Consider the following 15,523-nt stretch of genomic DNA (forward strand, 5'->3'; position numbering starts at 1 on the left):
GCTGAACTCCAGAAGAAGTCAGGTCATAGCCACAGCCTCGGTTACTCGTGCAGCTCCAGGCGATGCTTGCAGACTACATCAAGGCTGGCTTGATTTTCTACAGCAGCGGGGACTGAATGCACTCCAGTCCAGACCTGCACAGTCTAAACAGATAGAATTACAGAAAAGCACAGGCACTCTAGACTACAAGGCTGAATTTTTTTAAAAGGCTAAAATCTGTGACCAAAAGAAGACTTCTCTGCAAAGGAAATAGAAAATGTCAGGCCATTTACAGACTCTAAATCCACTAGGAGGCAGTAATGTTAAAGTTAATTGTCTGCTAAAAGTAATGAGATATGACGCAGATGACTGAAGTCAGCCTCTGTCAAAGGTGGAAGACTTGTATTGTACTTTTACTGTAGAAAACAGACCAGCTTATGGCTTCCTGTATGAGTTTCCTTTACTATGTCACAATTTAAATGAATTTTATGTGGTGCACTTTTGGGAAACTCAATGACTCAGTAATGCCAGATCGTACTTTGTCCCTGTTTACTTAGTAAGTTTTCTGGGGGTGTTTGCAATGAACAGTGTTCATTGCAAAAAATAAAAAATAAAAAATTAAGTATCGCATCTTATTTCAAACAATTAAAAAATTCCAGGAGCCTGGTAAAGAGCTAGGGCAGCCTGAGGGAGGAGGCTGCATTAAGCAGGCCTGTGAGTTGGAAGGACAAAACAGCTCCACCACTGAAGAGACTTGATCTGGAAGGTCAAACGTTTGGAGACACCAATTTAATGGTTTTTCTTTAATTTTACTACTTTCTACTTTTTAGACACATACTGAAGACATCAAATATATGAAGCAAGATATATGGAATCATGTAGCAAAGACAAAATGATAAATAACTCTAAATGTGTCTTATATTTTAAATTCCTCAAAGTAGCCACTCTTTGCTTTGTCGACAGCACTGCAAACCCTCGGCCTTCTCTCAATAAGCTTCACGATGTAGTCACCTAAAACGGTTTTCACTTCACAGGTGCGCCTTGTCAGGGTTCATTTGTGGAATTTCTTGCCTTCTTAATGGAGTTGGGACCATCAGTTGTGTTGTGCAGACGTCAGGTTGGTACACAGCTGTCAGCCCTATTTGACAACTGTTAGAATTCATATTATGCCAAGAACCAACCAGCTAAGTAAAGAGAAGCGACAGTCCATCATTACTTCATCATTAAGAACTAAAGGTCAGTCAGTCTGAAAAACTTTGAATGTGTCCCTAAGTGCAGTCGCATAAACCATCAAGCGCTACGACGAAACTGGCTCAAATGAGGGCCGTCCCAGAAAAGGAAGATCAAGAGTCACCTCTGCTGTTGAGGATAAATTCATCCGAGTCACCAGCCTCACATATTGCAAGTCACCAGCACCTCAGTTTAGAGCCCACATAAATGCCACACAGAGTTCCAGTAGCCAACTCCTAGCTTCCACAGTCACCCGACCTAAACCCAATCGAGATGGTTTGGGATGAGATGGACCGCACAGTGACAGCAAAACGGCCAACAAGTGCTCAGCATCTCTGGGAACTCCTTCAAGACCGACTACCCGTCTACCTGAAGCTTATCGAGAGAATGCCAAGAGTGTGCAAAGCAGTAAAATCAAAGCAAAGGGTGGCTATTTTAAAGAATCTATAACATAAAACATGTTTTGAGTTATTTCACACTTTTTTGTTTACCACATATTTCCATAAGTGTTTTCATAGTTTTTATGCCTTGAGTGAGAATCTACAATGTAAACAGTCATAAAAAGAAAGAAAAACCATTAAATGAGATGGTGTGGCCAAAATTTGGACCTGTAGTGTGGGTTAACACACAGATTCTGACAGAAGTCTGACTGTCAGTGTCAGATATGGGCAAGCGGAGCAGGAAAGCGGTGTCCTGGATTGCTGGGATGGCATGGCGGTGGCAGTGGTGGGAGAAGAGCAAGGCTGGGGTGAGCCACTGGGAATCAGACAGTTAAATAAAATAATAAAAGTGTAGAAAATGATGTATAAAACACTGGACACAATTTTCAGGCTCGTGCCCTGCATCCTATTATAGATTTATTACATGTAAAGTACAACTGCACATGAATTAAACATAATCTTGTGCTGGGTAAATGCTCTGCAAAAAAGAAAAACTTTTATGAGCCTTTACTCAAGTTAAATTTACACCCCGTTTAAGCGACTTAAGAGTACACAAGTTGTACATTCAAAATAAGCTACCTAAATAAAATGTCCTTATTATGTAGAGACTGGGACTTCTCAGAATTACAATTAGGCCATTATTTTATTGGATAATTGCAGCTGTGGAAGACTTTAATCACTCGTATACTGCTGTGTCATTAGATGTATACAATTCCATTTATTTTAAAGCTGACTTATTATGTTGCAGATAAATTGTATGGAATATAACAAACAAATGCATGCAAAAAAAGTAGAACTGGAAGAGAAAATACACAGTACATTAAACCTGCACTTTAATGAAGCACTTGAGTAAATGTACTAAGTTATGTTCCTTTCCACAGCTACTGTGACAGTCAGCGCACATTGGTTTTATTACTGTTTTATATTTTTTCACTGGTTTGATTGTGATTTTATTTAGAATTTTTACTTTCAGTTCTGCTTACTTTTGGTTAGTTTCCAGTGTGTTTGCTAGTTTCAGTTCAGCTTTTATTTTTCAATAATATTCATTTTTGTTCTGAGTATAATTCATTTCACTGACAGCTTAAGTTGCAATATTATTATAATGTGGGTATTAATTTTTCAGGGGAAAGTTTTAAGGTCAGAATAGATATTGCAATATAAACACAATGCCACATTATAAAGATTAAGGGGAAAGTAAAAAACAAACAAGCATAAACACACTGAAAGAAACTCAAACTAAAGGCATTTCCTCTATATTTTATTTCAATTAGTTTTGTGAGTATAGACAATCAACTCAGTTGGTTCTGTAGCTTTTAGTTTTACTTTTTTGCCACCATATGCAATGTTTGTTTAATGCCTAGCCTAACTTCTTAAAGCTTGTCCATAACACCAACAACAGCAAAACACCAACAAAAACATAAGATATAAAAGTTAAGCTAAAAGTAAAACATTTAAAGTTAAAACGGGTGCATTTTGAAATGGGTATAAAGATAAACAACTGTAAATGTTAGTTTTTCCAGCAACTTTGCTTTACTTTGACATCTAAACTCATACAAAATATATATGTTTTGAAAACTAACCATAAGTAATTTACTTTTTGGTCTATATAGTTCAAACTTTTCACTTAAGAGTGGTTTATCCTTACTAAAAAAGCAGACTGTCAATCTGCATGCTAGCCAACAACAACTTTATGTAGCATTGCTGTATGCTAATTACAAACCTTTATCCTGATATTAAATCACTTTTACACACATAAAGTTCACAGAGAGGATGCAGACGCCCTCTTTATGCAGTGTACTAGTTAACAGTTTACTTTAAAGAGCTGCTGTAAGGCGGGTGTTGTCGAAATACTCGGACTGAACGTGGAGAAATCGATTACTTCTCAGTAACGACCTCTCCGCATAGTGTGGCGAGCTAGCAACAGTGAGAGCGCTGACCTGCTGCAGTTGTGTGAGGGCGCCACTGGGAGAATCCCTCTCTCCGCTCCCTCTGTCTCCACAGCTCCGTTTTCCCAAAGAAAAGAAGAGGAGAACTAGGTCCGGGGAGGAGGAGGGCCGCCATTACGGAAAGCTGACAGAAATACCACTTTCACACGCGCAATCTGCTCCTAAATTGATCGGGACATGAGCAGTTTGTGTTGCAGCAGAAGGCATTTCTTAAGCGAAACAGCACCGGCGATTGCATCAAACTCACCGTTGTCTCGTGTGCGCGACCGGCCCAGCGTTATGTGGGCACAACAATGGACAGAATAATTATTGAAAAAGCAACGTGGTGAACCGGGAGGAGAAGACGACTGAGTAGATTTTTTTTTCCTTTTTTTAAACACGCGTCTCAATCTCGCACTGGTGAAGAAAGCGTTGCGGGAACCGAAATCGGATTGTTCTATTGTTCGGGATATTTATTTCTTGCCTTTCCCGTGTTTGATTTCAGTTAAAACATTAGTGCAAGGAAAAAAACAAAACAGGAGAAATCCAGACATGGGTGAAGGATATTGTATTCAGATGAGCACATCGCACAAATTGTAGAGGTATTGGTTTCATGTGCGAATAGTTCCGACCCACAGTGCATTCTCTGCGGCTGCTTATGCACATCAGGCGGCGGCGAGGGCTGCGGCAAGAGCTGGCCTGACAGATGCAAGAGGAGAAAGGGGGAGAAATGCAATGGTATGTATTCTACGTGCTCGCTCTGCTTTATTGGCTATTTCCTAGCGAAGCTGTCGAGTGCTACACCCCAAGACAGCTGGGTAAATACATTCCCGTGAAAGGTTGTCTGTCTGTCGGTGTGCAGGAGGTAAGGCTATCCCGGCTCTCCGGCGCTGCCATTTCATTATGTAGACAGCAGGCCTGGCGTGGTCACCCCTCTCTGTGCACCCTCAAGCCCGTGTTAACTGTTAATCCTTTTGCAGAACATATAAGGTTACACAATCTTAGCTTTAAAAAAAGTAGGTTGTGTGAAGGGAATTGATTAAAAGGGCACTTTGGTGTGCTGTTTTGCTGATGGCGTTTTGGTAAAGGCATGCTGGTTGTTTTTTTTTCTTGATTTGAAAAGAACTTGTCTGCTCATTTGGATATCAGGCCTTGCTCAGCTGAGCTGTTTGGACTGCCCATGTTTGCTTCCGACCCCACTATGAAGTCATGGTCATATGGCAGGTTAAATATTTCTTCATGACTCATGCTTTTTTTGTTTTGTATTTTTAAATGCAGGATTTTTTCACTCAGGAAATCTTATTACACATTAATTAACCTCTGCATATGGTTTATTTTTAATTTTTTTTAGATCACATTATGTGCCGACTATTGTAGCAGAATTGCATCAGTGCTATAATAATAATAATAATGGAAGCATTAGTCAGTGCCATAAAATTGGCAGTAACATTAAGTGTCTTAAAGGTGTGAGCAAGTCCGTAGCCCTTTGGCAATGATGGTAAGTGTGACTAAGGCTGTTTAATAAGCTCTTCATTCATTTTTTTGGTCAGGGAAGATGCTTTTAAAGATAGCTGCTGTTTCCCTTAGGCTGAAGAGTGTTGACTGAGGCGCTTTCACCATAGTCATTTTAATGCTTGTCACCCCACTCACTGATCAGCTGAGGTCGTCATTTTAACAAAAAGGGGGGGAAAAGTACCACTCCCAACATGTTTCTCCAGGGATTAATGTCATCTTTTGATCCTCTGTAGATGTTTTTAAGGAATTCTGGCGATCAGTACAGCCGGTGTTGAAATGAGTCGATTAAATAAATTTGTCGATCAGATAAAAGATTATTCAAAAATTTAGATGAAGCGCAGTCAAGTGTACTTGCCCATTTTATTCAGTTCATTAATTGAATGTGCAAAAATGAGCCTTCTTCCTTATTTGAGATTGTGTTTGGCCCCCTGCAAGGAGACCACATTGCTGGTATTCCTGTTATTATATGTCTGTTTTCATTACGCTTTGCTGGTGGCAGGATGTATGCCAGTGTGCATATAATATTAATGCAGTGATGTCGGGCAACTTGAAATCAATTAAAAATAATGAGAACCAGTATTGGTTGGTGTTATGGGTTCTTTGTGGCATTTACCATTGAGAGGATTCATCAGTCTTTGTCAAACAAAGGGAATAAGCACAAAATGGATTAATATGTGCCTCCATTATTATTATAGATAGCATCTGTTGTTAAGAAGGATAAAAGTAAAAAATGCCTCATTCAAACTAACAAGTACATTTTTACATCTTAAAGTAGCATAATGCTATTTACTTTTATTATTATAGCTGCTTAAGGGGAAGAAGGGCCTGACATTTGCCCAATCATTCTCTTTCATACTGTTTTGTTTCCCCCCTTTATTTCAAAATGAGTTTTTGGTTGATTGCTTATTTTGTCTGATTTCATTTTTTTTGTTCTCTGTTTCTTTTGACAGGATCTGATTCATGCAACGAGTGAATGAAAGAACCGTCTGCTCATATCACTGCGGCGCTGTCTTATTATAATTTAAGCCCCAGCAGACGAAAGAGAAATCTGATCTCCTTTGTAAATCAGCAACTTTATGGACAAACATTCAAGTGAACTCCTTCATACAGTGCCTGTTTAAGGCAGGATGAGTGTCAGCAGGCTATGATGGCCAAAAAGCAAGATGCGCGGTCGCCCATTTACAACCTCATTGTGGTGGGTTTGTCCGGAACAGAGAAAGAGAAGGGACAATGTGGGGTTGGCAAGTCCTGCTTGTGTAATAGGTTTGTGCGTCCTAGCGCTGATGACTTCTACTTGGATCACACGTCCGTGTTGAGCACCAGCGACTTTGGGGGTCGAGTGGTCAATAATGATCACTTCCTATTTTGGGGGGAGGTGTCACGGGTTCTCGAGGAGGGGCCCGAGTGCAGGATGCATGTTGTGGAGCAGACCGAATTCATTGATGACCAGACGTTTCAGCCACACCGTAGCACTGCTATGCAGCCCTATATCAAACGGGCAGCAGCAACCAAGCTGGCCTCAGCAGAGAAGCTCATGTACTTCTGTACGGATCAGCTAGGTCTGGAGCAAGACTTTGAGCAAAAGCAAATGCCAGAGGGTAAGCTGCAGGTCGATGGCTTCCTCCTTTGTGTCGATGTAAGCCGTGGCATGAATCGAAACTTTGACGACCAGCTGAAATTTGTCTCAAACCTGTATGGTCAGCTGAGCAAGACTAAGAAGCCCATTGTGCTGGTCCTCACCAAATGCGACGAAGGAGTAGAGCGCTACATTAAAGATGCACATACCTTTGCTATCACAAAAAAGAGTCTACCGGTAGTTGAGACATCGGCACGCTCAAACATAAATGTGGACCTCGCCTTTCTCACTTTGGTTCAGCTTATCGACAAGAGCAGGGGCAAGCCTAAGATCATCCCATACTTTGAGGCCCTAAAACTCCAGAGTCAGCAGATAGCTTCTGCTAAGGATCGCTATGAATGGCTAATCAACCGTATAGTAAAGAATCATAATGAAACCTGGCTCAACACCAGTCGACGCATGAACAACTCCCCAGAGTACAAAGAATATGTCTTCTTGGAGGGAACGGCTAAATGCAAGAAACTTTTTCAGCAGCATGTCTACCGTCTGAAGCAGGAACATATTGAGAGGCGTCGGAAAATATACGTAAGCACTCTTCCTTTAGCACTTAGCTCTTTAGTGCCTGACCTGGATGAGATTGATCAGTTGAGCTGGTCTGGGGTACAGAAAGTCCTTGAGTCCAAGCAACACTTCACCCACTGGTTTGTTGTTCTGGAGGACTCGCCATGGGAGGATACGTCTCACATCGACAACATGGAAGATGAGCGAATCCCTTCTGACCTGTTGGAGACTGCTGAAGCAGAAGAAATTTTTAATGCCCACCTGGAGCATCTGCGCAATGAGTGCAAACGGGCGGAGATGAGGCAGGAGTTTAAGCAGAGACTGGCTTCCTCCCCCTTCGTAACACCTGGTAAACCTTGGGAGGAGGCCCGGAGCTTCATCATGAATGAAGAGTTCTACCAGTGGCTTGAGGAGCCAGAATACCTGGATCTCTATAATCGGCACCAGAAGGAGATCATTGACCGTGCTAAAGAAGACTTCCAGGAGCTTCTGCTGGAATACTCTGAGCTTTTTTATGAGCTTGAAGTGGATGCTAAACCCAGCAAGGAGAAGATGGGGGCAATCCAAGAGGTTCTTGGGGAGGAGCAGAGGTTCAAGGCACTACAGAAGCTTCCTGCTGAAAGAGATGCTTTGGTATTAAAACATATCCACTTCGTCTATCATCCCACCAAGGAGACCTGCCCTAGCAGTCCACACTGCGTAGACTCTAAGATTGAGCAGCTGTTAGCATCACGTTTTCCCTCCCATTACCCCTTTTTTGACGTGAAAGCTCATTTTGGGGACACCAAGGCTGACAGAATAAACCTCGTTATACTTGGGAAGGATGGACTAGCCAGAGAATTTGCCAATGAGATTAGAGCTCTCTGCACAAACGATGACTGGTATGTGTTAGACGGGAAGATGTACGAACTGACGCTGCGACCTATTGACGGAAATGTACGTCTTCCGGTAAATTCTTTCTACACCCCCACTTTCACTCCTCATGGGTGTTTGTGTTTGTATAATTCAAAAGAATCACTTTCTTATGTGGTGGAAAGCCTCGAGCGACTTAGGGAGTCAACTCTGGGCCGAAGAGATAGCCAGCTAGCACAGCTGCCGACTTCACTGCTTTTAGTCACTAAACGAGGTGTAGGATCATACGTTGATATAGGTGGTGACACTGCCTTAAACTTGATAACACAGGGGCAGCAGTTTGCAAGGAGATTGCAGTGTAGCTTTTTAGACCCCGCCTCCCCCGGTGTGGGCTACGGCCATAACATAAGTGAGACCCAAATAAACCAGGTGCTGAGGGGCCTTCTGGATATCAGGAGGAGCACATCTTTTAGTAGCAGCTCCCCACCTCTCCTCCCTGAGCCTCCAGGTCTCCGAGACTCTCAGCCAGTCCCAGAGGCAGACCTTCGCATTGTCATGTGCTTAATGTGTGGAGACCCCTACGACACCGAGCAGCTCCTGTCGCCTTTCTTAATGCATCAGCACTGCAGGCCCATGTCTAATAGCGGCACCTCCGTGTTGCTGGAGCAGACAGTTGGTGGACATAAGCTGGCTATAGAGCTCTCTCTGCTTTCATACCACGCCTCCTTCACTTTGAGGAAGAGCAGGTTAGTGCACGGCTACATTGCAGTCTACTCGGTCTCCCGAAAGGCCTCCCTGGAGACCCTTTGTGCATTCTTGTGCGAGGTGCAGGACATCATCCCTATTCAGCTGTTGGCAGTCGGAGATAGCCAGGCAGAGCTCACTGACAGCGATTATGCCTGTGAACAGCTGATCCAGGGGGAGGAACTAGCCCATGAGATTGAGGGTCGCTTCAACAGCGTGGTTTGTGGGTCTGGAGGGGTGGTGGGGGGCCTCCACAGGATAGAAATGTTTCATCCGTTTCTGATGGAGGTAGTAGAGAAGCGCAACATTGTGGAGGCCACGCACATGTACGATAATGTCGCTGAAGCGTGTACCAATGAAAATGTCTACTCCCCGCGCTGCAGCTCTCCTAGTCCTGTCACTATGTTCCTGGATTCCGAGGACGACGTAGAGCCGTCGCCACCGTACTATGATGGCACGCTCACATCTCACAGTAGCGGTTTCAACATGCCCGACTTAGATTCCAGTGACATCTCTGTCATATCTGATATCAGGGACTTTGAGAACAAACTGAACAACAAAGTACCCCCCCAAGTGAGAGTGAAACCAGGCGTCACTTTCGATTTCCGGAAAATGAGCCGTAACCCATATATCGACACGCTGGGTCATCGGCGGTCCTTACCCTCTGCTGTCACCTGGGTTCCTGGCGGCGACATGGGATACGATCCCTCAGACTACGCCGAACCCATTGACGCCGTTTCAAAACCCCGCCCGAGCAACGAAGAGATCATCTACTCGGTACCACATGACAGCACACAAGGAAAAATCATCACCATCCGCAACTCAAACAGGATGCACTCCAATGGAAACGGCTCAGACAGCGAAGCGGACAGCAGCTCTCTGGAACGAAGGAGGAAGTTCTCTGCAATTGGCGTGAAGCCTCGTCTTTACCGTGACCGCTCTAAGCGGCTGGGCAAGTTCAGTAGCTTTCGCACGAGCTTCATAGGCAGTGATGACGAGATGGGAGCTCTTCCAAAGTCCAAAGAAGATGACTTTGGGACCCTTAAAGGTGAAAGTCTAGTGAATGAGGAGAGCGAAGACCCAAAGAAGAGGAACATTCTGAAGAGCCTGCGGCGGACAGCCAAGGTGTGTTATTATTGAGAAAAGCCATTTGTCATGTTGCATAGCTTTCAAATTAGTGTAATGACTGGACATTTTGTTAGAAGCCATGGAGTGCACCTTGGTGTCAGCGTAATTATTGCTTTGAGATACTAAGAGTTTCGTTCTTTGCCTTTTTTCCTGCAGAAAACTAGACCAAAGCCCCGTCCAGCTATTCCCAAGCCCTTGGAGAGCAACTACTTCGGGGTCCCCCTGGTGAATGTGGTATCCCCAGACAGACCGATCCCTCTCTTCATTGAAAAGTGTGTCCGCTTCATTGAGACAACAGGTAAGTGCCTTTTTTTCCTCGTTAATTAACAGCTTATTTCGTGCTGTTCCTTTAATTGTGTTTAAAGTTTCATTCAGAGAAATTCTCACTGCACTCATCACTTATCAGGTTTTTAATTTGTACTTTTGGTAAAGGTCTTTTATGGAATTTATTTTAGTGATTAATCATCTTCACATTCCTGCAGAGTTCCTAAACCCATGCACCTGCTCATGACCATAATGCAATGTGAAATTAATAGTAGGGTGCGTTTAATCTTCAGCATCTGTTTAATCTTCGGCGTCTGTGTTGCCTCGTCTGTTTGCAAAGGGGCTGATGAAGTGTTTGTGCTTTGCTTGTTTCCCACTGTGACACCCATCCACGTCTTTCCCCTTTTCTCTGCTTCGCTCGTTCTCCTTCAGGCCTGAATACGGAGGGTTTGTACCGCGTAAGCGGCAACAAGTCGGAGATGGAGAGCATGCAGAGGCAGTTTGAGCAGGGTGAGTTGCTCATCGTACTTGTTTGAACCAGCTGTAATTATGTGACTGCCTAATCAAAACATGAGCAGGGTTACTGGAAGAAAGTGACACAGAACTCATTGCTCATTCCCGATGAATGCTACGACTGACGGGTGTTAACTGTCATTCTCCCTGTGCAGACCACGGATTAGACCTAGTGGAGAAAGACTTCTCCATAAACACTGTGGCTGGAGGCCTCAAAAGCTTCTTCTCTGAACTGCCTGAGCCCCTGGTGCCTTGTGCTCTGCAGGTGGACCTACTGGATGCTTTCAGTAAGCAAACACTGCTGGGCTGGGAGAGTCTTTACTAGAACATAAAAAGATTATTTCTTTAGAAAGGAACAGGGGTGGGAAGGTTTTGGCAGAGCTGCTCCATTTTAGGTGTTTTAGTCTTGACAAACATTTTTCTGACGGCGTAGAGAGACGTTTCAGCTTTAAATCACTGTGTGTGATGAAGTCTTTAAAAAAACATCCTGTTTGTGCAGAAATCAGTGATAGAGAACAGAGGCTGTATACCATGAAGGATGTCCTGAGGAGGTTCCCCAAGGAGAATTATGATGTCTTCAAATATGTAACGAACCACTTACACAAGTAAGTCCCCTGTTTACGGTTTAAATCACTTTCATGCGTTGTCATCTATTTTTTTTTTTGTTTGCTTGTTTTTTACCCTTCCTCCGCTATATGAGAAGGAATCAGTCAGTGTACCTTTCTGTGTTTTCTCAGGGTGAGCCAGCTGAACAGGGTGAACTTGATGACCAGTGAGAACTTGTCCATCTGTTTCTGGCCCACCCTCATGAGGCCAGACTTCTCCACCATGGATGCTCTGACTGCCACGCGCACCTACCAGACAATCATTGAGACCTTCATCCACCAGTGTGCATTCTTCTTCTACAACCAGCCCTTCCTCGACTCCCCCACCGGCCTGGGGGGCCTCCCTGCCTCGCCCACCACCACCCTCGGCGGGAGCTCTGCCTACTCTTGTTACCGCTCCTCTCCACCTCACACCACCCCTCACTTCAGCCCCTTGCAGCAGTCCCCACCCACTACCCCCCAGTCTCCCCTGCAGTCTCTGCTCCCTCCCCTCCACCAGCACCCCCACGCCCACCATTCCCCCGCTGAACAGGAGACACTGTGAGAGACAATGAAACCATGTGTGCCCATGATGATGCTGGACCTTATCACCAACACACACTAAAAGAAAAAAAAAAAAGAGTAAAAAACAAAAAGAAGTAAAAGAAAAAAATGTGCACATGCACATTTCATTTTTGATCATGATGGACAACCCAGGTTATGAGAACTGGAGATGGAAAGTGTCTGAGAAACTTCCCCAACCTGCCAATTATGTTTATGCTTGTGTGCGTTGGAGCGGAGGCTACCATTACCAGTGAAGCTCCTTCCGCCCTCTGATCTCCTGGATGAGTGGATGTCGGGTCAGAGAAGTGGAGGGCAGAGGTCACGGTCACAGCGAGCCACCACTCATCCCATAATACAAAGAAATAGAGACCTCTATGCCAAGCTGGAAGAGAAAGACTTGGGGCCACCGTGTTTTTAGTATGTGTAAAAACTGTTTTTAGTTTCTTTTTCTCTTGAAAGTACTGCCACTGGATTTATAGTCTGGTCCTCTGTAGGTCCTTTGGGCAGCAGTTTGCTCCATATAGCAGAGTTTCCTCTGTGTCTGCCTTTTGGGTTTCTGTCATCGGCTCTACTTGAGGGGTCAGCATGGGGATGGGAGGGAAGGGAACGGTTGGGAGTAACACATCCAGGGATGCACTTTAATGATCACTGTTGGGTTTTTTCTCCTCAAAAGGGGTTTTTCTTTTTTTTGACATAGTTTTTTTTCTTACGTGATTTTAATTTCACAGCTCAAACAGCCATACCCATTGCCACGACAGAGCTCTGGCAGATCAAACTTTGTTTACATCAGACGTGTTTTTTGTATCCACAAACTTATCTGAAGCACTTTTTTTTTTTTTTTTTTAAATAGTGTAGTGTTTAAATATGAAGAAATGCCACACGGATTCATTGTTCATGTTTGTTTGTGTAGTGGTCAAGTGTGGCATCAGTACAGGCTTGTGAAACAAGATCCTTTTTGTAAAAAAAAAAAAAAAAAAAAAGAAAAGGAAAAAAAGTGGATCCGGTGTGGGTGGGTGGGGGTTTCCCATTTTAGGTCGGTGGGAAATCCAAATCCGCTCGTGTTCCTCATTCATCCAGCCATGTGAAAAACTCGTTTTGTTTGTCATCTTTTCTAGCTGTTGGTCGATCAGAGTGGGCGTATATAGGGATGCTTAGTTCGATTAGGCCGTTGGAATATCAGTGAAGGCTTTGCCTGCCGTCGGTCAAGTGAAGGAGAAAACTTTTGCCATTTTGAATGTGTAACCCAGCAACGCCATACATGCAAATTTTACGCTAGCATCTGTTGTCCACGTAAACCAAACACTTGAAACATGATAGGTTTCCGGACGTGTTGCTGTGGCTGTTTATCAAACCGAGCGCTTTGTATCCGTGTACTATTAACTCTGAAGGTTTAGTATTCTCAACGCACTGTCACTGCTAGTCCTGCTATTGAAACACAATGACCAGTGGAAGTGAAGTACCTGCGGATCGAGACGTTCAGGAAGCACCCGTGGCAGTTTATTTGCTCTAGTTGATTAGTTTTGTGCTGCAATATCGTCCTTCATTTTCGCTGAAAACAAGCAGCACTGATAATGAAGGCCTAACAACTTTAATAACGGTTAAGTCCATGAGAGGAAGCACTGTCTCTTTCAATGAAGGTGGAAGATGTGGACCAGAGGACTGCGGCTCTGCTGTAGTTCTCGGTTGCTATGACCACAGAATAGTGGGATCAACTGTATGAATATTTAGGATCAACAATTACTGGTACTTTTTGGGATCATGATGCTGTTGGAAGTCAGTCATTTTACCTGTTCGTCAGGAGTATAAAATGAGGGCTTTCCTCAAACCGTGCAGTGCTTGCAGCTGAACCTGGCGCAGAACCGACCAGACAACACGATTCCCTGGAGTATATAAATGTTACGGCATCGCTCTCGATGCCCATCCTCGGCAGATCCTGCTGAGGCAAAAAAAAAGTGAGTGCGTACTACTCTATGATGGTTGTTTATTTGTATGTTTGGGGGGGGAGGGGAGGGGGACACCACCTTTTAGTCAATGGTAGAAAACATTTCTAGTGTGTATTTCAATGATTGAAAGTCCATTTTTACAATTTTGTGAATGGTTCGAGGCCACCTGAGTTTAGTGCATGATTTAAAAAAATAAACAAAACACACATACACACACATGCGCACACACCAGGGGAGAAGGACGAAAGCCTCCCTCCCTGTTTTAAAACGTGAAATTAGAAGAAAACCAATACTGAAGTGAAAATAGCTGCAACGTGAAAGTTGATGTACTGTGCACCAGAAGCAAACCATGGAATTTGTCTGACTGAGAATAGTGTTTGAAGATGAAGGCCTTATGTGAACTGTATAATAGTTAATAAATTAAATCTTGTAAAATTGTCCCCAGTTTTCGCTGCTGCCTCTGTCTCCCATTGATCCTTTTCTCCGTTCAGGTTTGAAATGAGATTGGAGCTCCGCTGGTAAAAAAGCGCATTCTTTTGATTATACTTTGCGAAGCCACACAATAGCAGCCAGATGAAGGTTGTCACAACAGTAGAGACCAAGGAATTAAAAAATATCAATCATCCCATTTTGTAAGTTAAAAAAAGTCACTGTTGTGGGAAAATGGAGCGGAGGGCTAATGACAGTTTTTGAAAAGCCATTCTGCACTGTGCTCCCACCCGACAACATATAAGGCTGTTATTTTCCACTTTTTTAGCTGTGGAGTAAATAAGTGTGCTTTTTCTATTACTACTATTTTCTTGATTGACAGCTTAATAAACAAGCACAGCAACGCATGAATAGTCTACATGGCTGCTGGCACATATTGCCAAGGACAATGATTGAAGATTGTGTTGTATGAAACTTTTAATATAATAATCATCATCATCATGATAAGGTTATTCTCCACAGCATGCATGCAGAAATACCTTTACAGTAGTAGTAGGAGCTATTAGTGAAGCACACATGGTGCTTGTGACTCTGAAAAGCATCAATTATTCACAGTGTATCCGTCATGAGTGACTGCACGCTTTTGGGCGAGTACTGTCGTCACAGTATCTGTTAACCTCTGTGGGGAAGGGTCAAACATTATAGCGTTATGTCGCCCTCTTGTGGCCGTAGATCTGACACTGGGTGGGTGTTTCATTACATCTCGTCCATATTGTACAGTTTTCTGGCGAATCTTTACAAGCGTGTGTCTCTGTGTGTCTGTCCTTATGTACTGCTGTACATTTCTATTGGATTTACTTATTACGGTGGGCTTGTGAAAACACGATCACTTCTGTGGCTTAAGAACTTCTTGAAGTGTCAGAAAATAAACCACATGATGTCATAATAATATTATTACCTATCATGGCTCCACTATTCAAATAAAACTAAGGAATCCTGAGCTGAAAGAAGGTGTAGAGTTCAGTATTTTGGACAAGTCAATTCTTTTTCAGTCTTTCTCTTTCCAGTATGCAGATCCAATGGAAATACAAGCAGATGGTCATTAGCGCATATATCTAATCAGCCAATCACATGATTGAGAATGGATTCTTGATGGATTTGAGCATATATATAAATGCATAAAGAAAGGCCTGCTGAAATTCAGAATGAACATCAGAATGGGGATCTGTAGTTTACAGAGAATGGTCTGATAACAGAGATCAGAGGAGAATAGCCT

General features: G+C 43.4%; 1 protein-coding gene across 1 annotated transcript; it reads left to right on the plus strand.

Annotated features, from left to right (window-relative positions):
- The first annotated feature begins 3,371 nt into the window (after nucleotides 1-3,371).
- On the plus strand, nucleotides 3,372-14,257 carry arhgap35b (Rho GTPase activating protein 35b). Its single transcript, XM_082548545.1, has 7 exons — nucleotides 3,372-4,312; nucleotides 6,040-9,947; nucleotides 10,107-10,248; nucleotides 10,647-10,724; nucleotides 10,883-11,014; nucleotides 11,227-11,332; nucleotides 11,465-14,257. Exons 2-7 carry the CDS (start codon nucleotides 6,234-6,236, stop codon nucleotides 11,874-11,876), a joined length of 4,584 nt encoding a protein of 1,527 aa, XP_082404671.1. The 5' UTR covers nucleotides 3,372-4,312; nucleotides 6,040-6,233; the 3' UTR covers nucleotides 11,877-14,257.
- Nucleotides 14,258-15,523: the final 1,266 nt, after the last annotated feature.

The sequence above is a fragment of the Aulonocara stuartgranti genome (genome assembly GCF_965226115.1).
Source record: "Aulonocara stuartgranti genome assembly, chromosome: 10".
Classification (NCBI taxonomy): Eukaryota; Metazoa; Chordata; class Actinopteri; order Cichliformes; family Cichlidae; genus Aulonocara; species Aulonocara stuartgranti.